General features: G+C 43.9%; 2 protein-coding genes across 7 annotated transcripts in view; both read left to right on the top strand.

Annotated features, from left to right (window-relative positions):
• Positions 1-23,580, top strand: part of LOC111973209 (dnaJ homolog subfamily C member 13) — a 60,430-nt gene extending 36,850 nt beyond the window's left edge. For 2 of the 3 annotated variants that reach the window (XM_070446742.1, XM_024000492.2), the window contains 33 exons: positions 1,096-1,178; positions 1,408-1,561; positions 1,674-1,777; positions 1,973-2,132; positions 4,675-4,839; positions 5,045-5,149; positions 5,362-5,564; positions 5,777-5,861; positions 6,233-6,387; positions 8,834-9,034; positions 9,257-9,458; positions 9,655-9,770; positions 9,908-9,986; positions 11,285-11,420; positions 11,712-11,896; positions 12,144-12,218; positions 12,559-12,678; positions 12,861-13,253; positions 13,425-13,538; positions 13,728-13,844; positions 16,290-16,467; positions 16,565-16,656; positions 16,740-16,839; positions 16,929-17,003; positions 19,073-19,185; positions 19,354-19,523; positions 19,612-19,654; positions 19,852-20,025; positions 20,233-20,412; positions 20,724-20,864; positions 21,142-21,285; positions 21,452-21,551; positions 22,386-23,580. In XM_070446742.1, the coding sequence (XP_070302843.1) occupies positions 1,096-1,178; positions 1,408-1,561; positions 1,674-1,777; positions 1,973-2,132; positions 4,675-4,839; positions 5,045-5,149; positions 5,362-5,564; positions 5,777-5,861; positions 6,233-6,387; positions 8,834-9,034; positions 9,257-9,458; positions 9,655-9,770; positions 9,908-9,986; positions 11,285-11,420; positions 11,712-11,896; positions 12,144-12,218; positions 12,559-12,678; positions 12,861-13,253; positions 13,425-13,538; positions 13,728-13,844; positions 16,290-16,467; positions 16,565-16,656; positions 16,740-16,839; positions 16,929-17,003; positions 19,073-19,185; positions 19,354-19,523; positions 19,612-19,654; positions 19,852-20,025; positions 20,233-20,412; positions 20,724-20,864; positions 21,142-21,285; positions 21,452-21,551; positions 22,386-22,483 (4,560 nt within the window). In that variant the 3' untranslated portion in view covers positions 22,484-23,580. Of the gene's footprint in view, positions 1-1,095; positions 1,179-1,407; positions 1,562-1,673; positions 1,778-1,972; positions 2,133-4,674; positions 4,840-5,044; positions 5,150-5,361; positions 5,565-5,776; positions 5,862-6,232; positions 6,388-8,833; positions 9,035-9,256; positions 9,459-9,654; positions 9,771-9,907; positions 9,987-11,284; positions 11,421-11,711; positions 11,897-12,143; positions 12,219-12,558; positions 12,679-12,860; positions 13,254-13,424; positions 13,539-13,727; positions 13,845-16,289; positions 16,468-16,564; positions 16,657-16,739; positions 16,840-16,928; positions 17,004-19,072; positions 19,186-19,353; positions 19,524-19,611; positions 19,655-19,851; positions 20,026-20,232; positions 20,413-20,723; positions 20,865-21,141; positions 21,286-21,451; positions 21,552-21,781; positions 21,887-22,385 lie in introns of all 3 variants that reach the window. The other variant, XM_024000493.2, reaches the window with a different exon arrangement.
• Positions 23,581-23,710: 130 nt separating this feature from the next.
• Positions 23,711-25,100, top strand: part of LOC111973211 (DNA topoisomerase 2-binding protein 1-A) — a 38,001-nt gene continuing 36,611 nt past the window's right edge. The window contains exons 1-2 of one of the 4 annotated variants that reach the window (XR_011480959.1): positions 23,711-24,268; positions 24,585-24,675. Coding sequence is in view for 2 of the 4 variants with exons in the window: in XM_070446743.1 (XP_070302844.1) it covers positions 24,592-24,675 (84 nt within the window). In the remaining 2 variants the exon portion in view is untranslated. The remainder of the gene's footprint in view (positions 24,269-24,584; positions 24,676-25,100) is intronic. The other 3 variants (XM_070446743.1, XM_024000494.2, XM_024000495.2) reach the window with 3 other exon arrangements.

Genomic DNA, 25,100 nt, shown 5'->3' with positions numbered 1-25,100 from the left:
TTTAAGTGCCTTTGAACGAGGTATGGTAGTAGGTGCCAGGTGTACTGGTTTGCGTCAAGAACTGCAACGCTGCTGAGTTTCACGCTCAACCGTTTACCGTGTGTGTCAGGAATGGTCCACCACCCAAAGGACATCCAGCCAACTTGACACAACTGTGGGAAGCATTGGAATCAACATGGGTCCATTCCCTGACGAATTGAGGCTGTTCTGAGGTTAAAGGGGGGGTATGCAACTCAATATTAGGAAGGTGTTCCTCAATCCCTCCCAAACGCTTTGAAGATCATAGACTAATTCAGCTCCATCTTAAGTAAATCTGCCCTCCTGCCTCTCAAGACATATGGAATCCCAATCGTTTCCCATTTTAAATATTTGGGAATAGATATACAGTACCAGTCAAAGGATTGGACACATCTACTCATTCAAGGGTTTTTCTTTATTTTTACTATTTTCTACATTGTAGAATAATAGTGAAGACAGAACTATGAAATAACACACATGGAATCTTGAAGTAACCAAAAAAGTGTTAAATAAATCACAATATATTTTATATTTGAGATTCTTCAAAGTAGCCACCYTTTGCCTTGATGACAGCTTTGCTCTTTGATGCAAGCTAACTATTCAATTATATGAATTTGTGTATTGTGCATGCCCCCCCAACAAGAAAAATGTATAAAGATTTAGTCACAAAACCCCCCCAAAAAATATCCCGATATGTAACTATACATTTTTCCCCCATCACTATTCAATACATGCCATACCTTCGTATTTGTTTTTATCTATCATCTGTGTATTGATTGTTGTACCTTGAACGTAGTCTAGACCCAGATCTGTATGTGCCCTTGCCAACTCCATTACTGTCATTATCAAGCCAAACATGACAATTTGGTATGACAATGAGTGACAGGGAGTTGGCATGATAGCACAAAAAGACTGGCACTCAGGCTACCATGAACGCTGGTGTGAGTGGTGTCATAATCATGGCAGCTGAACTCATCCACTCACATTGTCTTATCCTTTCATGTAGAGCAGTTGTCCAACAACCCGGAGAGAATGTGTAGTAACTGACTGACATTGTTCTTGGCTGCTCTTCTATAGAACCCCAACCAAAAGCCTGTCATTCTGAGGAAGAGGAGACAGAGGATCAAGATTGAAGCCAACTGGGAGCTCTTCTACTACAGGTAGCTACACTTGGTCACGTACTCGCAAAATGGCCTCCTTACTGTCTCTCTTACTAGTATAGGCTTAATTGCGTTTTGTCCTCGATAATTTTTCATGTATATAAATGTTTCTCCAGCTGGTGCAGCCTTCTACTTTAAATTAGGAAATAAATTCAATCAATCAATGCATGAAAAGTGATTATTTTGGTTTTGGATAAGTAGTCCCATCTCCGGTTCTCCTTTGTCGCAGGTTCCAGTTGGACCACGCGCGGCCCAACCTCATCTGGAACCTGAAGACACGGGAGGAGCTGCGGGATGCTCTGGAGGGTGAGATGAGGGCCTTTGGTGTAGACCGCGAGCTGGGCAACGCTAGCGTCATTTCCTGGAACCACCAGGAGTTTGAGGTCAGGGTTCAAACCAAATTACGATGATATGATCATTAATCAACACAGCATGTGGATTGGTAGCTAACGTGTGTGTGTGGGTTATGTGCTTTTGCGTGTGTGTGTGTTGCAGGTCAAGTACGAGTGCCTTTCGGATGAGATAAAGATTGGTGATTATTACCTGCGTCTGCTGCTGGAAGCGGATCAGACGGACGAGTCGGGGTCCATCAAGAGATCGTAAGACATCCGCTACCTACAACACGATCAGCCATCTAATGTCTAAGCCATCTAATGACAATGTTGCTCTGGCATCCAATCGAAAGGCATAACTTAAAATGTTTCAATTGTTACATTTTTCCAAAATAAACGTTTCAATCCACAATATTCCTCCGTCCATACATCGCTCTCTTTCTCTTGCTCTCTCTCTCTTAGGTATGAGTTCTTCAATGAGCTCTACCACCGTTTCCTGCTCACACCCAAAGTCACCATGAAGTGCCTGTGCCTACAGGCCCTCACTATCGTCTATGGGAAGTGCTGCAATGAGATTGGCCCCTTCACTGAYACCAAGTACATCATGGGCATGCTGGACCGGGTCAGTGGTGCTGACACAGACAAACCGAAGCAGTATCGCATAGCTCAACATTTTTGCATGAATGGTTCAGCCAAAGAGAACTCAATTGCAGTGCACGCTTGGCCCCGCACAAACACATCGGCGGGGGTTGGCTTGGCTGGGAAACTCACTATATGAAAGCTGAAGGCTATCTAATAAAATACCAACTTTAAAATACCAATTTTATATCAATCTCAAATATATACCTTGTAGGCTAATGCATAATAACAAAATGTAATTAATATATACTGAACCAAACTATAAACACAACATGTAAAGTGTTGGTCTCATGTTTCATGAGCTGAAATAAAAGATCCCAGAAATGTTCCATACGCACAAAAAGCTGTTAGTGAGCATTTCTCGTTTGCTAAGATGGTCCATCCACCTGACAGGTGTGGCATATCAAGAAGCTGATTAAACAACATGATCAGAACACAGGTGCACCTTGTGCTGGGGACAGTAAAAGGCCACTCTAAAATGTGCTGTTTTGTCACAACAATGCCACCGATGTCTCCAAGTTTTGAGGGAGCATGCAATTGGCATACTGACTGCAGGAATGTCCACCAGAGGTGTTGGCCGAGAATTGAATGTTCATTTCTCTCCAATATCATTTTAGAGAATTTGTCAGACATGGCCTTCTAGGCAGGGTTGCAAAGAAAAAGCCAGATCTCAGACTTGCCAATAAAAATAAAATATTAAGATGGGCAAAAGAACACAGAGGAACTCTGCCTAGAAAGCCAGCATCCCGGGGTCGTSTCTTCGCTGTTGACGTTGAAACTGGGGTTTTGCGGGTACTATTTAATAAAGCTGCCAGTTGAGGACTTGAGGCGTCTGTTTCTCAAACTAGACACTAATGTACTTGTCCTCTTGCTTAGTTTCACACAGCTCTTTTTATTCTGGTTAGAGCCAGTTTGCCCTGTTCTGTGAAGGGAGTAGTACACAGTGTTGTACGAGATCTTCAGTTTCTTTGCAATTTCTCACATGGACTATCCTTAATTTCGCAGAACAAGATTAGACTGACGAGTTTCAGAAGAAAGTTATTTGTTTCTGGCCACTTTGAGCCTGTAATCGAACCCACAAATGCTGATGTTCCAKATACTAAACTAGTATAGAGAAGGCCAGTTGTATTGCTTTTTTAATTGGGACAACAGTTTTCAGCTGTGCTAACATGATTGCAAAAGGCTTTTCTAATGATCAATTAGCCTTTTAAAATGATAAACTTGGATTAGCTAACACAACGTGCCATTGGAACCTGCACATTTGTGGCCTGCTGGAGGTCATTTTGCAGGGCTCTGGCAGTGCTCCTCCTTGCACAAAGGCGGAGGTAGCGGTCCTACTGCTGGGTTGTTGCCCTCCTACGGCCTCCTCCACGTCTCCTGGTGTACTGGCCTGTCTCCTAGTAGCGCCTCCATGCTCTGGACACTACGCTGACAGACACAGCAAACCTTCTTGACACAGCTCGCATTGATGTGCCATCCTGGATGAGCTGCACTACCTGAGCCACTTGTGTGGGTTGTAGACTYCGTCTCATGCTACCACTAGAGTGAAAGCACCGCCAGCATTCAAAAGTGACCAAAACATCAGCCAGGAAGCATAGGAACTGAGAAGTGGTCTATGGTCACCACCTGCAGAACCACTCCTTTATTGGGGGTGTCTTSCTAATTGCCTATAATTTCCATCTTTTGTCTATTCCATTTGCACAACAGCATGTGAMATTTATTGTCAATCAGTGTTGCTTCCTAAGTGGACAGTTTGATTTCACAGAAGTGTGATTGACTTGGAGTTACATTGTGTTGTTTAAGTGTTCCCTTTATTTTTTTTAGCAGTGTGTGTGTATATATATATATATATATATATAATATTTAAAAAAAATCTATGCATAATAACCCATCGTTCATTAGCTAAATATAAGGCTAATACTGCATTGAATTTATTACCTGCACTATGTTGCACTAACCACCAGTGAAGACAGTTATGCTTTTGGATCCAATATCCCGACATGGATGTTGATGATCTGCTGAAATGACAATGTTTCAATTTCTAGAGTCATGTTTCAAAGAGTCTTTTTTTTCTTTCTTTTTCTTTTGCCTAATTGAAACGACCAAATKTCGGCCTTTTACCAGATCTGAATATTTTTGCATGAACTGTAGGCTTAACTGTTCAAATTCCTGTAGACTAGGTTATATACATTATAATGTTCTGCCCATGAATTCATTTATTTTACGCCATAGCGTAAAAAATCAGCCATGCATGATTTAGCAGGAAACACACACAACATTGTTGCACATTTTTTGATAACAGACTCATAAACATAAACAAGCACTAGGCTACACAGCTTTTTCCTTCCCAAATACAGGGGAACTCGACATATTGCAGTACAGTGTGCGGAGGGTGAATGCGCGGCCGGCTCTGTAAGCAGTATTGTGCCCAAAAAGCCATCTTAGCCACACACACACACACACACTGTCAGAGTTCCTTTTGGCACAGTTTTGAAATGGTAACTTCTCCCCCTCTTTATTTACAGTCTACAGACAAACTGGAAAGAGACAGACTGATCCTTTTCCTTAACAAACTCATTCTCAACAAGAAAAATGTGAAGGAGGTGATGGACTCCAATGGAGTTCGCATCCTAGTGGACCTGCTCACCCTGGCCCACCTACACACCAGCCGAGCCACCGTCCCACTACAGGTAGGTCTTTACCGCTGCCCTGTCTGAACCACCCAAATGGTAGCATATTCTTCTCATCACATATCTAAAGTTGTATGTTTTGATACAGTTACAGGTGATGGAAGCATATAGCTGTTGGAATTCAAATAGAATTTTGGCAGCTATATGCTTCAGTAACAGGCCAGTCTGTCTGGTTTCATGCCAATAACATGTCTTTGTCTGTCAGAGCAATGTGATCGAGGCCGGGGCGGACATGAAGAGGGAGAGCGAGAAGGAGTGGTACTTTGGGAACGCAGACAAAGAGAGGAGGGGCCCCTTTAGCTTCGAAGAGGTATGTTTCTATTGAATGGCGAACCAAGACTAATGCTTAGCTCTACTTCAAAAGAAAGATCTTAGGTCTGATTATCTGGATCCAGTTGCATTAATTTGTTATTKTTGTTGGTATCTCCATGAAAARGTACATTTTGTAACMWGRGTGAACTATCCCTAAGTATGATATCTTTATGACTGAACACATGCATGTGCCCCCCACCCCCGCTCCAGATGCAGGAATTCTGGAACACAGGCGTGCTGACGGCCAAGACGCGGTGCTGGGCCCAGGGCATGGACAGCTGGCGCCCCCTGCATGCCATCCCCCAGCTCAAGTGGTGCCTGCTGGCCAGCGGGCAGGCAGTAATGAACGAGACTGACCTGGCCACGCTCATCCTCAACATGTTCATCACCATGTGCTCCTACTACCCCAGCAGGTAGGGGGAAGATCATCAGTTATCTCCTTTTCCCCCGCTTCTGTTCTCTCTCAATGTCTCTTGCTTTCTTATTTTCTCTCTCTCTYATTCTCTTTCATTCCCCCTCTTGCTCTTTCATTCTCACTTTAATTTTCTCCCTCTTTTATCCTCTTTCATTTTCTCTCTCACTGAAACCCAGTTTAAAGTGTGAGTATGTCTCCGTCTTTCCCCAGGGACCAGGACAATGCCATTATTCGTCCCTTACCCAAGATCAAGAGAATGATCAGTGACAACACCTGCCTCCCTCACATTGTCCAGGTGAGTGAAACCAACCTATTATCAGCTCCATCTCCCTCCCATAGTTAATAACATTCACATGTTTGGTTGTCATTCAAATCACTATCCTACCACTTTAGCCAGCTGGACTGGTATTCATAAAGGATCTCAGATAAGGTGTGCTGATCTAGGATCAGGTCCCCCGCTCCATTGTTTATAATCTAAAAGGTTAAACTTATCCTAGATCAGTACTCTTACTCTGAAACGCTTTATGAATACGAGCCCTGAAATGTACTGAGGTAAATGTAGACCCAGGTCTCCCTTGTGAAAGATTCTTCTGACCTCAATGGCACTTCCTGGTTAAATAAAATGTAATGAAACATGTACKATTTCCTCCTCCCATCTCCAATCAGCTGCTGCTGACCTTTGACCCCATCCTGGTAGAGAAGGTGGCCAACGTGCTGTACCTGGTGATGCAGGACAACCCCAACCTGCAGCGCCTCTACCTCACCGGCATCTTCTTCTTCATCATSATGTACACCGGCTCCAACGTGCTGCCTGTGGCCAGGTCAGACTGGTGGAGAGATGCAACCGGACACACACGCATGTCATACACTCACGCACACACAACGATCCACGCATGACAAACACTCATGTCACACACACATACTTACCAGAGGTGTGGACTCGAGTCACATGACTTGGACTTGAGTCAGACTCGAGTCACAAATATGATGACTTGAAACTCGACTTTGACTTTAACACCAATGACTCGTGACTTAACTTGGACTTGAGCCTTTTGACTCGAACTGACTTGATACCCTCCCCAAGCCCAAATATTAAAAATGATGCTATTAAAAAAAAGTGTGCAGCGCATCAACTCTTCATTTAACGGATTACAGTTTGAATTGCACAGCAGCCAATCATATTGTGCCAGCTGAGAAAAAGTTGCGTGTGGCAGTGCGGGAAGAAAATGCGGGAAGAAAATTAGTCGGAGGCGACTAACAACTTACAACTTTGTTCGACATTTGAAGCTGCACAAAGAACGGTAAGTCGTGGCTAATATAGCCGAGAGCTATATATAAGTTTGCTAGTGTAGCATGTAGGCTAACGTAACATTAAATCAATGAGCCTCCACACAGTCAGTCAGTGTGGGAACGTGATCATTGCACCCAAGATTGAGCTACAACTGGCTAGGCAGTTAGTAGCCTAAATCCTGCCCGATGTTACTGCTGTTCCTAAAACTATTGACATACGTTAGCCTACTGTAACCACACACAGAGATGGTTTGTGTGTTAAGGTTGGGCGATTGTGTACAAGCCTACATCGCCTGATTGCGATTGCTATGGGGGAGTCTTGGCTACCCACAAAGTTTATTTGGAAAGTCATAAAAATATATATTTTTAAAGCATTCATGATTTGTGTAAATGTAATATACTATCTATTACTCTTGTTAAAAATATGAAATGGTATTACATTTGGTGAAGAGCACATTATGACTTGTTTAGGACTTGAAACTCAAAGTTGAGCACTTGAGACTTGACTTGCCTGTCTTGACTTGGGACTTGAGTGCTAATACTTGAGACTTACTTGTAAAACAATGACTTGGTCCCACCTCTGATACTAACCACCCACGTATACTCATGTGTATATATATACAGTTGAAGTCGGAAGTTTAGGCCTCCTTGCTCGCACACGCTTTTTCAGTTCTGCACACCAATTTTCTATAGGATTGAGGTCAGAGCTTTTTGATGGCCACTCCAATACCTTGACTTTGTTGTCCTTAAGCCATTTTGCCACAACTTTGGAAGTATGCTTGGAGTCATTGTCCATTTGGAAGACCCATTTGCGACCAAGCTTTAACTTCCTGACTGATGTCTTGAGATGTTGCTTCAATATATCTACATAATTTTCCTCCCTCATGATGCCATCTATTTTGTGAAGTGCACAAGTCCCTCCTGCAGCAAAGCACCCCCACAACATGATGCTGCCACCCCCATGCTTCACGGTTGGGATGGTGTTCTTCGGCTTGCAATCCTCCCCCTTTTTCCTCCAAACATAACGATGGCCATTATGGCCAAACAGTTCTATTTTTGTTTCATCAGACCAGAGGACATTTCTCCAAAAAGTACGATCTTTGTCCCCATGTGCGGTTGCTAACTGTAGTCTGGCTTTTTTATGGCGGATTTGGAGCAGTGGCTTCTTCCTTGCTGAGCAACTTTTCAGGTTATGTCGATAGGACTATAGATACTTTTGTACCTGTTTCCTCCAGCATCTTCACAAGGTCCTTTGCTGCTGTTCTGGGATTGATTTGCCCTTTTTGCACCAAAGTACGTTCATTTCTAGGAGACAGAACGCGTCTCCTTCCTGAGCGGTATGACGGCTGTGTGGTCCCATGGTGTTTATACTTGCGTACTATTGTTTGTACAGATGAACGTGTTACCTTCAGGCGTTTGGAAATTGCTCCCAAGGATGAACCAGACTTGTGGAGGTCTACAATTTTTTTTCTCAGGTCTTGGCTGATTTCTATTGATTTTCTCATGATGTCAAGCAAGGAGGCACTGAGTTTGAAGGTAGGCCTTGAAATACATCCACAGGTACACCTCCAATTGACTCAAATTATGTCAATTAGCCTATCAGAAGCTTCTGAAGCCATGACATCATTTTCTGGAATTTTCCAAGCTGTTTAAAGGCACAGTCAACTTAGTGTATGTAACTTCTGACCCACTGGAATTGTGATACAGTAAATTATAAGTGAAATAATCTGTCTGTAAACAATTGTTGGAAAAATTAATTGTTTCATGGACAAAGTAGATGTCCTAACCAACTTGCCAAAACTATAGTTTGTTAACAAGAAATTTGTGGAGTGGTTGAAAAACGAGTTTTAATGACTCCAACATAAGTGTATGTAAACTTCCGACTTCAACTGTGTGTGTGTGTATATATATCTATCCATCCATCTGTGTTTTAATGATTTTCTGTTGGCCTACGTTATGTTTTGTGGTTTCCTTTAGGTTCCTGAAGTACACTCACCTGAAGCAGGCCTTCAAGTCAGAAGAGGCCAAAGGAACAGACATTGTGCAGCGCAGTGTTCTGGGGCCGGTCCTGCCCGAGGCCATGGTGTGTTACCTGGAAAACTACGAGGCAGAACGCTTTTCCGAGATCTTCCTTGGAGAGTTTGACACGCCAGAGGCGATCTGGAGCAGCGAGATGAGGTAGACACAAGCTTGCTGTTATTGTCCTTTGACTGTCTTTTGCCCAGTCTGAATTCAAATCTCAGGCACTATCCCCAATGATTTATTTTTACCGGATTTAAAGGACAAGATGGGTGTTTAAGGAATGTTTTTGGACCAAGACTTTCTCTCTCTCTCTCTCTCTCTCTCTCTCTCGCTCTCTCTATTGGTCGTCTACACATCTGCCTCGTCCCCCCCTCCCAGGCGGATGATGATAGAGAAGATTGCGGCCCACCTGGCTGACTTCAGCCCACGGCTGTACAGCAACACGCGGGCCCTCTACCAGTACTGCCCCATCCCCGTGGTCAGCTTCCCCCAGCTGGACAACGAGCTCTTCTGCAACATCTATTACCTCCGGCACCTGTGTGACGCCAACCGCTTCCCGAACTGGCCCATCCGAGAGCCCGTATGTTGATGTTAACTGCGTGTGTGCGTGCAACTATATGATGGTAGAATGGGCTTGTGAGAGGCTGATTGACAAATGAAAGTGTGTTTTGGAAGCGCTTCCGACTGCAGTACCTATACTAAAAGTGTATATGAAAGGGATGGAGACCCTAATAGTGCTATCATCATTGGTCTCTATTGTGTTCTGCCCCCTGCAGGTGAAGCTGCTGAAGGATGCCCTGGAGGCCTGGAAGAGGGAGGTGGAGAAGAAGCCTCCCTCCATGTCTGTAGATGATGCCTACGAAGTCCTCATCCTGCCCAAGGGTCAGGGACAGTAAGTGGCCGTTCATATATGAAGATAAATACGCTTCTCCCTTCCCTCTGTCATCTCTCCTCTACAAGATGTCTTTTGGTACTCTGTAGATGGAATATTTTAGATTTTCTGATTGTTATACAATTGTTTTTCCACAGGCATGAGGAGAGTATGATCAGGAAGGCCTACTTCAGACTGGCGCAGAAGTACCATCCGGACAAGAACCCAGAGGGCAGGGTATGTTACCTCACCATTGCTACTTCCCAGATGGCACCCTATTCCCTATGTAGTGCACTATATAGGGCAGTGGTCACAAACAAAACTTGAAACGTGTTTAAAAAAAAAAAAAAAAAAAATCCCATCTTATGACCTAATGAACATGACCCTATATTATTGGACCTTCTGTGTTGTGTGGTTGGTCGATCTTCAACCATCCTAGTCGGTCCCCAAACATTTCTGTAAAAACCCCAACGATAAAGCCTCACATTCCTATTTTTTGTTATTCGTCTCACACTGTTGGCGGAAGGTGCACTTGTTCCCATTTTTAACTATTTAATGTGTCTGAAGCTACAAACTCCACCTTTCCGGTATGCACGGACAGCAAATCAAGTGCGCCTACAGCCGGCCAATCGGATAGCTCAGATTACCGTGTCGGAAGCTTCCTCGAGCGCACAGCAAAGTTGATAATGTGAGATTTAAAAACTAGACAGAGCCTGTCAACAAATATTGTAAAGAGCAGCTGTTTCTATGAGTGAGTTCATGTTTAAGTTTTTACTCTGCACCGTCAACACTTTATATTCAACACTTTTATAAGCCATAAAATGTGCTGCTGCCTACTCGCGCTACAACCAGCACTGCAGCGAATGAGTGTATCGATAGGCTTGCATTATTCATGTTAGCGACTTGGGTCTTTTTTTATATGGAGGGAAGTTTCACTTTCTCTGGTCATGGCAGTTACAACATGAATTTGTGCATGAGGCAGAAATAATGCGGTGTGACTTGAGTTTCCCCATCAGCTGGAAGACGGTGTCCCCTTTTTGGTCAGTCTCAGTGGAGGGAGAGCGGAGGGACATTGAGCAAAGCAATTTATTTTAAATTAGGCCCACTCGGCTGTGCCTTACAAGTAATACAACAACTGTTCTATTACCAGTTTGATCATATACCACAAGTTATGAAATATAATTTTTAAATGGTCTGAGAATAACAACAATGTAGGGCAATTCAAGCATAGCCAAAATGCAGTGATAATGTATTGGGCCTATAGCCTACTGCACAAACCTCATTGCTACAGAACAGTTTTTAATTGGTTAGTGTTGCATAGGCTTATGTTTTTAAGTCGTGTTTTTATCTGAGCGGTGGATCTCGGCGTCCATTTTGACTTAAAGTGCCCACTGACATAGGGATTAGGATGCCATTTGGGGCGTAGCTATTATCATCAGAGTTTGAGCAGTTCTCCCCTCCTGTCTCGGAGCATTACTTTCATTGTTCAGAGTTGTGTGTGTGTGTTCATGGCTGTGTCTCTTTTGTGTGTTCAGGACATGTTTGAGAAGGTGAACAAGGCCTATGAGTTCCTGTGCACCAAGTCGGGCCGCATTATTGATGGCCCCGACCCTGAGAACATCATCCTCATCCTCAAAGCCCAGAGCATCCTCTTCAACAGACACAAACAAGGTCTGACATTCTAATACTCTCTGCACTATTCTGCATTGTCTGTAGTATTGTAATTTTTATGTTATTAAGGTGAATTGGACTTAAAAACAGAACAATTAGAATGTCAGGGCATATTAGCTTGCATTGGTTTTTGGACGCAAATGCTAAAAGGTTAGCATTTGGAGACAGTGAATGGATCGCTGTCTTACCTTGTCCATAGACTGCTTACAGGCCAAATAAACCAATATGTTGTTTTGTAAATTGGGTGAACTATCCCTTTAAGGCAAGCTCTTGTTATCCTCTTGTCGACAGAACTGGAACCTTACAAGTACGCCGGCTACCCAATGCTCATCAAGACCATCACCATGGAGACGGGTGACGAGCAGCTGTTCTCCAAGCCCTCCCCCCTGCTCCCAGCAGCAATCGAGCTGGCCTTCCACACGGTCAACTGCTCTGCCCTCAACGCTGAGGAACTACGCAGAGAAAGCGGCATTGAGGTAAAACTAACAACACTACTGGCTGTTCACATATCAGGGTCATATTCAATGGAAGTAAATGACTATAACAGGGAGGTGTCCAATAAGAAATGTTCGTTTTTCATTTTCCGTTGCAAAACATTTTGCTACGTTTTGAAACCGTGTGTGCTAATAAATACAATTCAGATATTGCAACAATCTTCACCTTTTCTGATCGACATTCATACTTTTATGGTGTATAACATTATCCCCCTCCCTTTTCCATCAGATTCTGTTGGACGCCCTATCCCGGTGTGTCGCTGTTTTAACCGCTTCCAGCAAGTCTGATGACATGGCTGTTCAAGTAAGACCACCACAGTGCCAGGCCGTGGTGGAGTGGTAACACTCCCTGGCACATGTCTTGTATACGATTCCCCCACCGGAGACAAGGATTCAAGCCTTGTGTCTACCCTTTCTATTCTTATCCCACTTGCCTGTCTCCCCCTCTAATTTCCCTACTGTCTGAATAAAGTGTAAAATCACATTTAAAAAAATATATATATATATATTTAACAATACACCAGATACACAAACATCCCTCTGTCACACTATTATCACTGTATTCTAACCCATACATGTCAGGCTGGAAATGAGTGTTACTGTTCAGTGTCGTTAATGGGCTGTGTTATTTTGTCTGTCCCTAGGTGTGTGGCCAGGTGTGTAAGTGCTACAGTGTAGCGGCTCAGTTTGAGGAGTGCCGGGAGAAGATCATCGAGCTGCCCAACATCATCAGGGATCTGTGTCACATGCTCTACTATGGGAAGGTGAGACCTCTACTTAATCATGTAACGGCATCTTATATCTCTGGCTCTGTATATACTAATGAGATACCACTCTGTCATCCAATGCAGAAAGTACACCAACTTATACTTCCAAAAAGTGGCATTTTAAATGTGAGCACATACCTTCAATTGATAGCAATCATCTCTTATTCTCTTTCTCTCAGGCTCTCCAGCGGACAGCGGCACTGGCCGTGCAGTGCGTCAGCTCCTTCGCCGTGGACTACTTCCTGCAGACGCACCTGTACCATGCCGGCGTGCTCTGGCACCTCCTGGTGCACCTGTTCAACTACGACTACACGCTGGAGGAGAGCGGCGTGGCCACCAGCCAGGACACCAACCAGCAGGCGGTGGCCAACAGCCTGGCCAAGCTCAGCCTGGTGGCCCTCAGTCGTCTGGGGGGCTACGCCCCGACACCCCCACCCCCTGGAGAGGGAGGTGTAGTGGAGACTAACGGGGTGGAGGGGCAACCCCCGGAGAATCCTACAATTCGTAAGAGCCTGGCGGCCATGCTCACACCCTATATATCGAGGAGGTTAGGGTCGGGGGCACCGGCAGAGGTGAGTGATATTGGAAAAGATGAAAGGGATATGTAGATTAGACACAATTACACATACTCATAGACCCACTAGTTAAAACACTCTTGAGGATATACTCTGATATGCCATGCTCACACACACTCACTCACTCATGCAGCTGTTCCTTGTCTTTTCCCCTGTGTGTCATACTAGGTATTGAAGCTGCTGAACAGCAACTCCGAGAACCCTTACCTGATCTGGAACAACGGGACCCGGGCCGAGCTTCTGGAGTTCCTAGAGGCCCAGCAGGAGGCCAACATCAGGAGGGTGAGCAGAGCACTTGGACTGACTCTAGAATGTGGCTACGTCCCAAATGGCACCTTATTCCCTGTATAGTGCCCTACTTTTGACCTGGGTCTATAGGGTCCATTTGGGGTGCTGCAATGGACATCTGTGTTATGATCACTGTAAAAGTGTATTATTAGGCCTGTATATAGAAATGTGTCTCTGTCTTAGGGGGATAACGATGAGAGCTTTGGCTCAGAGTTTGTGTTCAGTGACCATGGTAAAGAGCTTATCGTGGGCGAGGTCTTTGTCCGCGTCTACAACGAGCAGCCTGCCTATCCTCTAGAGGTGAGCCCCAACACTCAGTTTAGTGTCAGACCAAGCCCCATACTCGTCACTGTCAACCATTGTTCAATCGAATTGGTACTAACAACATTGTAGTCATTGTCATGTCATTAAGTAGCACACAGTCACGGTAATCCATTTGCTTCACGCAGCTCACAGTAATATCTGAAAACCTGCAGGTAATTATCTGGTAACGCGTACAGTACCAGTCAAAAGTTAAACACCTCCTCATTCAATGGTTTTTTAAAGATTTTTACTTTTTATTTTCTACATTGTGGAATACTGATGAAGACATCAGAACTATGAAATAACATATGGAATCAGGTAGTAACCAAAGTGTTAAAAGAATCAAAATGTATTTTATATTTGAGATTCTTCAAAGTAGTGTGAGTGGACCAAGTACTTAGAGGTTGCTCTAAAGCGGAAAGGTGGAATGAACGAGTCAGGAGCAAGTTTTCTTAATTGGACAAAGTTCTCAATTGAGGTATTTTTCCTTCTCAAACCCTCCAACACAATCAAGGATGATATCCCAAGGAAAACACAAATCTTCTTCTTCACAAGAACAAGGAACACAAGGTGAGTATCGTTAAACTATAACATAAATCACGGGTGTGTCACTGCCTTCACGATCCGTCCGTGGAGAGCCCCCTTCGGGTGGTTGTCCGGATCCGTGGTGACCATTCCCTAGAGGTGGTGTGTCCCCTTCTCACTTCCGAAAGGTACGTCCTCTCCTTTGTAGAAGCAAGCACTCTTTTTTTTCTTCTCCCCCCTCTGCCAGTTCCCTCCTCGCTCTTGTAGGGGAAAGAGAATAGCTCATTAGTACCGTCAGCTGTGCTTAATTACCTCTGATCACCTTGACTCACATGCCGGGCTGGGCTACTGTCTGTGGGAGCAGCCTGCCCTCTGGTGGTCCTTCCACAGTAGCCACCATTTGACAGCTTTGCACACTCTTGGCCTTCTCTCAACCAGCTTCACCTGGAATGCTTTTACAACAGTCTTGAAGGAGTTCCCACATATACTGATCACTTGTTGGCTGCTTTTCCTTCACTCTGCGGTCCAACTTGGGTTGGACCAGTTGGGTTGAGCTTGGGTGATTGTGAAGGCCAAGTCATCTGATGCAGCACTCCATCACTGCAGCACTCCATGAGCACTCCATCAATCTCCTTCTTGGTCTCCTTCTTGGTCTTGGGAGGTGTGTTGCGTCATTGTCCTGTTGAAAAACAAACGATAGTACCACTAAACGCAAACCAGATAGGATGGCGTATCGCTGCAGAATGCTGTGGTAGCCATGCTGGTTAAGTGTGCCTAAATAAATCACAGACAGTGTAGTGTAATCAGCAAAGCACCCCCACATCACGCCGCCACCTCCATGCTTCACTGTGGAAATTGCTCGTGCGGAGATCATCCGTTCACCTACTCTGTGTCACAAAGACACGGCGGTTGCAACCAAAAATCTCAAATTTGGACTCAACAGACCAAAGAACAGATTTCCACCTGTCTAATGTCCATTGCTTGTGTTTCTTGGCCCAAACAAGTCTCTTCTTCTTTTTGGTGTCCTTTAGTAATGGTTTCTTTGCAGCAATTTGACCATGAAGGCCTGATTCACACAGTCTCCTCTGAACAGTTGATGTTGAGATGTGTCTGTTACTTGAACTCTGAAGCATTTATTTGGGATGCAATTTCTGAGGCTGGTAACTGTAATAAACTTATCCTCTGCAGCAGAAGTAATTTTGGGTCTTCCTTTCCTGTGGCAGTCCTCATGAGAGCCAGTTTCATCATAGCAATTGATAGTTTTTGCAACTGCACTTGAAGAAACTTTAAAAGTTCTTGACATTTTCCGTATTGACTGACCTTCATGTCTTAAAGTAATGATTGACTGTCGTTTCTCTTTGCTTATTTGAGCTGTTCTTGCCATAATATGGACTTGGTATTTTACCAAATAGGGATATCTTCTGTATACCACCCCAACCTTGTCACAACACAACTGATTGGCTCAAACGCATTAAGAAGGAATTCCACAAGTTAATTGAAATGCATTCCTGGTGAATAACTCATGAAGCTGGATGAGAGAATGCCAAGAGTGTGCAAAGATGTCATCAAGGCAAAGGGTGGCTACTTTGAAGAATCTCAAATATATAATTTGTTTCACACTTTTTTGGTTACTACATGATTCCATACAGTACGTGTTATTTCATAGTGTTGATGTCTTTACTATTATTGTACAATGTAGAAAATAGTAAAAATAAAGAAACTCTGAAATGAGTAGGTCTGTCCAAACTTTTGACTGGTACTGTATGTATTTAGCTACAAACATGTAATTAAATAGAACACTAGTAATTTGATGTATTTCTATGGTTATAACCATCCAAATATTTAGTTTAAACAGATCAGATGTTAGAGGCCTTGTTATTAGTCTATAACAATGTCTCCCTGTTGATTATGGTCCAGTACCCCAAGGCATTTGCGGCCAGCCTGCTGGACTATGTGGGCTCCCAGGCCCAGTACCTCACCACCCTGCTGGCCATGTCCCAGAGCAACAAGGTGGAGTCCCAGCAGCACGCAGAGAGGCTCCACTGGGCTGAGATGGCCCTGGAGGCCTTGCGCAACGTCATTAAGAACAACCCAGGTACTGTATAATATACAACCACCGCTTATTCTTTAAAAAAAATGCTTTGCTTTTTTCATTACCTGAACGTGTGTTCTGTGACCTGTGTTGACCCCAGGTTCGGAGACCGAGTGCATCGGCAATTTCAAGCTGMTCTTCTCCTTGTTACGCGTTCACGGGGCTGGGAAGGTGCAGCAAATAGCTTTGGAGGTACAGTGACGCTCTCAACTCAAATGCGCTCTCTCTCTCTCTCACACACGCACACACATTCACTCTTTGTTTTTCTCCCCAAGGTTGTGAACACGGTCACCTCCAACCAGGAATGTGTGGCCAACATCGCTGAGTCCCTGGTGCTGTCCAACCTACTGGTGCTGCTGCACTCCTTGCCTTCCAGTAAGACCACAGAACACCTACTTCATCTACTACTCCTTTCTACGATATACACTATTCAAAACCTGTCTGATTTTATGTATTTCTTTCAGGCCGGCAGCTTGTACTGGAAACCTTGTACGCCTTGACCTCCAACACCAAGATAGTCAAAGAAGCTATGGCAAAGGGTCAGTATTATGCAGATTGTTCTTGAATATACAGTATTATAGTAACTGCCAAAATAAAGGAAACACCAGCATAAAGTGTCTTAGTAGGGCGTTGGTCCACCACGAGCCACCAGAACAGCTTCAATATGCCTTGGATTCGACAATGGCACATTTCCATACTGGATTTACACCAGTTTCTTTTTACCCAAAAAGGCTCAAACTTTTCTGTTTACATCTATGCGGGCTGGCACCCGTCTCTCACTGGGCTCTTACTCGGGGCCAAAGCCAGGCCACTGGTACTTTTCAGCTCTCATTTACATAACAATGGCAAACTGTGAACTGTAACACCTTCTCACAAAGCAACTGTTTTGGTTATGCAGAGGTTGTTGATTCTGCACTTTAAAAGTCATCACTGCCAGCCCTAGTTTTTTAAACACAATTTCCCGACTATAACATAAGGGTGTATATACTAGTGGAACACTAGTGTTAGTCTAAAAGCAGCACAAGTCTCTGGAAATCTATTGGAGGAATGCAACACTATTCTTCCATGATGGTGGTGGAAAACGCTGTCTCCGGCTCTGCCCCAGAATCTTCCATAAGTGTTCAATTGGGTTAAAATCTGGTGACTGAGAGACGCACACACACTTTAAACCTCCTATGCTCCTTTGAGACCCCTCTTTCAATGTCAGCCATCGTAGCCAAAATAATGGGCAAATGGGCATTTTTATACATGACCGGATGTTAATTGCTTAATTAACTCAGGAACCCCACCTGTGTGGAAGGCCCTGCTTTATACTTTATATCCCTCATTTACTCAAATGTTTCTGCTATTTTGCAGTTACTTGTATCATCATCTGTGGGTAACTCTCCAGGGATTGACATTAACGCTTTTCCTCTTGTCGAAGACAAGTTAATTGTCGGACAAGTAGAATATAGATATAAGTTGTCAGAATGACAGGAGGGAGGCGCCTGAAAATGTAGCCAAACTTTGAGACCTTTAATTACATAAATATTTTACATTTTACATTTAAGTCATTTAGCAGACGCTCTTATCCAGAGCGACTTACAAATTGGTGCATTCACCTTATGATATCCAGTGGAACAACCACTTTACAATAGTGCATCTAACTCTTTTAAGGGGGGGGGGGGTTAGAAGGATTACTTTATCCTATCCTAGGTATTCCTTAAAGAGGTGGGGTTTCAGGTGTCTCCGGAAGGTGGTGATTATATAGGCTAAACGCTAGTCATGTTTTACAAATATAACGAAGGATAGTTCAACTTTAATCTTAAAGGCTTGATTCTGTCGACATATTCGAGGCAAGGTTTGTTCAGATAAAATGGTCACAACAGACCGGTTATGTACGGTGTTGCGCACCGTACAGTACATAACCCACCTTGAATCTGAGCAAGAGGCAGTCAGCGTTTTGAAACTATTTAACCATGAACGTATTGTTTAAAACCTGGAAATGTTATGTCATATTATGAAGCATGTCTTACCTTGTTTCAAGGTAGCCTAGCCAAAATAGAACCATAGAAATGTGGAGGGAATTATTTATAAACACTTAATATGCCCTTAAAACCAGCATTTTTCTCATGTTCTCGTTATTTTATTGTCCAGCAGCCAAATGCATAAATCCTAGTCATATTAGTAGGCCTAACCAATGATAGTTGATTCATGTTTAGATCTCCCCGCTTTCTTAATTTCGAACAGATATTTTCATCTGTCAGATGAAACTGCTTTTGAGAATGGTGTTTTCCCTCGAATTGCATTTTGGAACATTTGCGCATAGTCTACAGCCATGTGCACATTGTTGCGCTTATAATATGAAGAAATAAAACTTGATCAACATTTTAAGCTAACCGGTCTGATCTGTTTCATCAGCCTCATTGCTTTTTTACATTTTTTTATGTGGTTGTATGAATTTGGGATTTGTCATCCCAGAACTGTCCCAGAGTTCGTTTTGAACCATAGACAAATTTATTTTTATCATACCAGGAAAGAGATTAACTTTTTTAGCCACTTGTCCTTTGGACGAGTAGGACAGATTTTTTTAAATGTCAAACTCTGCCCTCCCTCCCTCTTCCTCCAGGTGCGTTGATCTACCTACTGGACCTCTTCTGTAACTCCACCCACCCCCAGGTGCGCTCCCAGACGGCCGAGCTCTTCTCCAAGATGACCTCAGACAAGCTGGTTGGGCCAAAGGTCAGTCAGTATCCTTGTGTGGCTTGCCATAGGAAGAGAGCGATCACGCGGTAGAGAATACTTTAGCTCTGCGTCCCAAATGGCACCTTATTCACCATATATTGCACTACTTTTTGGCTAGGGCCCTGTTTTCTTTCGCCCTCGTCCCTATCCCTCTCTCCCCCTCAGGTGCGTCTGACTCTGATGCGTTTCCTGCCCGGCGTGTTCATGGACGCTATGCGGGACAACGCGGAGGCGGCGGTGCACATCTTCGAGGGGACACATGAGAACCCCGAGCTCATTTGGAACGACGGCTCTCGGGAGACAGTCTCCACCACCGTCCGGGAGATGATGCTCGAGTACGCAGACTTTCTTTCTGGGCTTCTCTCTTATTGACCATGTGATTTGTATCTTTTGTCTCATGTTTTTCTCCCTTTTACTCTGCAGACACTTTAAGCAGCAAAAGGATAATCCTGATGTTAGCTGGAGAGTAAGTTCATTCAAATCAATAAATTGAGCCATATTCATGTAAATGTGATGGATATCTTATTTCCTACTAATACTTTTCGCTGTGTAGTAAACCGTGAATAAGGTGACCTGATAAATGCCCAAAGGAATCAGCGTAAACAACAGTAATCGCATTAATTACATGGTGTGTTAATAATACAATGTTAACTGTGTTTGCAGCTGCCAGAGGAGTTCACGGTGGCGTACGGGGCCGGGCAGGGTGAGCTGGCGGTGGGCGGAGTCTTCCTGCGTATCTTCATCGCTCAGCCGGGCTGGGTGCTTCGGAAACCCCGGGAGTTTCTAGTGTCCCTCCTGGAGACCATTACTGAGCTGTTTGAGACTAACAATCCCAATGTGAGGACACACACGTTCATATCCTTGGCACCATGAAATTATCTCACTGAGTGAATTAAAGCACATTTCTCACACACGCACGTATTTCCTGTAACTGAGCAGGAAAATATCTATTGTCATCTCATAAAAGACCCTGTACAGAATATTCACTTCTATGCTTGTACGCAAACATCTCAATTTCTAACCATCGCTGCTCATTTCCAACAGGGTGAGGCCCTGGAGACAGTTACCACAGCGGCAGTGTGTTTGTTCAGCACCCAGACACAGCTGTGTGATCAGGTCCCTCCCCTGGGACACCTGCACCGCATCCTGGCAGCACTGACCCACAAGAACAACGCCGTGCCCAAGAGCTCTATCCGCCTCATCCACGTGCTCTCAGATAATGAGGTGAGATCACAGTCTATGGTGGCTTTCCACAACATGAGATGATATTCTATATGACAGACAGGGCGACCAGATCGACCATAAGCTAGTTTAGCAAGCTATGATTGGCTGATGTATTAATGTAGCTGTATAACTACGACCAAGCCAACTTTAACTACATATAGAGTCTACAATAGTCTTGGTTTGATTGTAATGAGGTCAACAATCTTCCCATGTACACTAAATCTGTTTTATATTTATTTTTGTCACACTTAGAAGTGTATAGCAAGGCTAATGCTGTGTTTTTGTGTGTCTGTGTGTATGTGCGCGCGCAGCAATGTGTGCGCTCTATGGCGTCTCTGGAGACCATCGGTCCTCTGATGAGTGGGATGAAGATGAGGGCGGACATGGCAGGACTGGCCTGTGAGGCGCTCAACCGCATGTTCCAGAGAGAGCAGACAGACCTCGTGTCTCAGGTAGCTCATCTCTCTATCATTTGTTGAGTCCCAAATGACACTATTATCTATGCAGTGCACTACTTTTGGCCAGGGCCCATAGTTCTCTAATCAGAAGTAGTGCACTATATAGGGATTGGGGTACCATTTGAGGTTAACACAGTTACATTTTCTCAACATTTTTTTCCTGTTAATTCCTTAGTGAAAAACACAGGGTGTGCTTGCGTTCGCCCCTTTTTTACTTCTTGTTATTCCATGTAATTTGAGTGTTTTTATGGGTTCCTACATGCACACACAGGCCCTCCGAGTGGAGTTGGTGCCGTACCTCCTGCGGCTACTGGAAGGAATTGGACTGGAGACCTTAGACAACCCCTCTGCCACCAAGGCTCAGATCGTCAAGACTCTCAAGTCCATGACACGCAGTCTGCACTATGGAGAACAGGTTAGGCACCACGACTATGTCAATCAATCTGTATATCAACAATATATTGCGGTACTTACTGTGTGTCTAAGACCATTTCCCCCCCGGGACATTAAAGTTGATCTTATCCTATCCTCACTGCATGGTACTGTACACTTCTATCAGTCTTAGCGGTCCTGTGTTGCAGGTGAATGAAATCCTGAATCGGTCCACTGTGTGGAGTGCCTTCAAAGACCAGAAGCATGACCTGTTCATCTCCGAGTCCCAGACTGCAGGGTACATCACAGGTGGGGATGTAATCCACAGACACACAGAGTATATTAAGCACTACAAAGAGGGGGCATTGTACAAGCCCAATCTGAATCCTTTCGTTCTACTATGCTTCCATTGAGCACTTTGTGGCTGCTGACTCCTTGCTTAGTGCCTCTCAGCCTTTTACCCTCCTCCCTACTTTTCCTCTCTGTTCTCCTCTCTTCCTCCTGTTCTTTCTCTTCCTCCACGTTTCCTTCTTCCTCAGGTGTGTCCACTCCCTCTCTCATGGCAGCCAGCAGCCCCCTGCGGACCGGGCTGTAGTTTCCTATGCATGGCCCTCCCAGCACTCCTCTCTTTGCTCTGACTGCAGGTAGACTTTGTCCTTGCTCCCCCACCCTCCCACTTCCACCTCCACTCCTTTTCCTGTGGCCCTCCATCTTGTGCCACTGCTCAGTTTTTCCATTTCCACTTTCCCCAACTCATCTCATCTTCATCTTCGTACATGGATTGGAAAAACACAATGGCTGGATCACTGTAGCACAAGTCAATGAGGGAATCCTTTGAACCAGTGATGGGGAAGCCCTTGATAAATCAAGTGGCCCTAATAAAGTCAACAGTGGCAATATGCTTGCTGACGCTCTAAGTAGCAATAGTTCATATACTCATATACCTCCATGCCATCTCCACTACCACCTCTCACACCGCCAGCCCTGTAACATAACAACCACACAATGTAACACTTTCAACAGATAATCTAGTGTTGACCTCAGTCCTTACCACTCATCTTGTGCATTCAATTCCAGTGGTCAGCCTTGAGCATTCCTCAGTCTCTCATCCCCTGTCTCTTTCGGTTTGGCTGTCTCCTTCAGGTCCAGGAGTCGCGGGCTACCTTACAGCAGGAACCGGCTCCACAGTGCTGCCCAGCATTCCGCCCCCTGTGGACAATGACATTGGAGACTCAGGCTGAAAGACTGACTGACAGGCGGACTGAGAGAGAAGTGCTCAGCCCTCCGGACTGATCTGCGGCTCCAAGGCTGCAGCTCAGAGACTGCTCAGCTCCACGAAAGAGGGAGGAAGGAGAGGGGCCATCACAGACTGTCCCCAAAATGTCTGTCGTCGCCACACCTTCAAAATGTCACTCTCCTTCCCCCGCCCCCTCCAAACAGCACTCAGTCTTCGTAAAACTGTCTTAAAGCAAATTATAAAACTTGTCGTCAACCTTCGATTTTTGTTTTTGTGCTCCTTTGTGTCTTCTAATGAGACAACAAATAGTTTACTTTTGTATGAATATATTTTTTACTCTTAATTTTTGTGGAGTAAAAGACAAACAGACTGAAGATCTATGTAAATTTGGACCTGTTTCGCACTCCATTCTCTTCTTCCTTTCCTCCATCATGCCTGGTCTCACTACCCTGCCTGGTCACACACATCCTCACACCCCCCAGTCCTGAAGGAGGGTACTCTATCTGGCCTGGACATGTGGTCACTGACTGAAAAAATATTCACTTTAATCTCCACTCACCTGTTTACAGGAGGCATCCAGTCATGCATCGAAAACATTTCCTAAATTTATAATGTTGTTTGTGTCGTATGGAAAAGGTTGAAAAAATAATTGTAAGAAGGAACTCACAGAACTATGGTGAATTAAGACTGCCCCTTTTGAAGTGGCCATATGTGTGTGTTCGTTGTCTGTTTGTCTTACCCTCACCATGATGATCTTGATCCATACTTTGCTCTGCTCACTATCTATTTGAAGGTTGTCCTTTCTGCGGCTGCTGAGAATCTTTTTCTACGTCATTTTCCTTCCCCAGAATGCAAAAAGCACTCTAATATTTATAGGTAAATAACGGCCTTTACTAACTGAAATGAGCTTCTGCTAAGACATTTGGAAAGAAACTGACTCTGATTATACATCTGTGAAAGACTAGTGCAATTGGGAAATGTTCGATGTATTACGACGTGTATAAGCTTTCTATATTGAATGTACATAAATAAAACAGTTGCACTTGTACATAAGATTTTAAGAATTAAAGGGAACCCACAATGTTGTTCTTTTCATCAGAATGTGTGTCTATTGCCAATTAAACTGAAGAGTGAATGACAATATACAGTACAATAAGTGAAATATCCAACTTTATACCAGAGTGGGGCATAGCAACAGTACATACATTGACAGAGCAAGCAAACCCTTGTGCCATAAAGTTCCAGAATCTTGGGCTCAAGTACACATACAGTACCAGTCAAAAGTTTTGGACACACCTACTCATTCAAGGGTTTTTCTTTAACTATTTTCTACACTGTAGACAAATTTTAAATAAGTGGAAAATCGTGATGGTTTTGAATGTATTTCCATTCCTGCGAGCAKGGGACGCACATTCATATTCACTTTTCTTAGGACCCCCAAAATCTCACTTCCTTCTACATCTTATTACGACGTACGAACAGCTAGCGACTTTCTAACTTCAAGATGACTGAACTGTTGCTTTTTCGGAGATGTTGTACACTGTGATCGAGACAAATGACCTGTTAATTACGATAATGAGTGTTTGTTCAGGTTTTAGACATCTTATTTTGATGTTCATCAACCTCTGTGAATGACAAGTTCGTAATTGAAGTCTGTCACACTTAATTTGGGTCACGAGCGCGAGGACTTTTACTCCTGTTAGTTCTAGATAACTAACGCGCGCTAGCTAGCTAAACTATTTATTTGCTGGCTAAAGGAATAAGCTAATGTTGGAGGTCTTATTACAAGGTAAGCACAGTCGTTAAGCTGAACTGTTCCCCCTTCCCAGACGTTTTGAGCACAAATATGCACGTTCTCAGAGCAGAAAGTGACTGTCAATGCTATCGTGATTTATCAGTTAGTTAGCTAACTACTGTTGCTAAATATGTTGTAGCTAACGCCATAGTCACTGACAGCAAAATAAGCTAGCTAACGTTAACAATATCTTGTTATATTCTCTGTAGTTAGCTAACGTTAGCTATATGTCATGCATTAAAAAGCCTGCTAGCCATATGACTGTTCCTATATCCATATAGCTAGCAGTTACACTTCTGTCACATTGTAGGTTTATCATGTCAAAAGGAGATGGAGAAGACTTCGTTAAGTTTGTAGACGTCAATGGACGAAAGACGGACCTTGCTGTCAAGGCCTATGAGGTGAGTTTCATGTTTATTATAGRGCTAGTGACACTTACTGTAGTGTCCATGACTAGGGTAACCACTAACATTTGACAGTAACGCTACAGTGTGTGATCATGCTTCTTGAATTGCCACAGAAACCACTGGCACTCTTATCTGTGGAGGGGATTTTAACACAATTCTAAGCTCAAAATTGGACAGCACAAATCAAAATAGGAAAATGAGCCTAGTTGCCAAAATGATCAGTAGGATACTGCAGGATCTAGGACTGCTCGATGTATGGCGTGACACCCACAAGACCGATAAGGAATATACTTTTTTTTAAATGGGTTTCGTACTTGGAAAAGGTCTAATTCAAAGATGCCAATGTAACTAATATGATGATATGATGATGAAGGTATGAAGTGCACTGTAACTGCCAGATCTTTTTTGTTGTTCTTTTA

The sequence above is a fragment of the Salvelinus sp. IW2-2015 genome, linkage group LG14 (genome assembly GCF_002910315.2).
Source record: "Salvelinus sp. IW2-2015 linkage group LG14, ASM291031v2, whole genome shotgun sequence".
Lineage (NCBI taxonomy): Eukaryota > Metazoa > Chordata > Actinopteri > Salmoniformes > Salmonidae > Salvelinus > Salvelinus sp. IW2-2015.
This window is presented reverse-complemented; position numbering and strand designations above follow the sequence as displayed.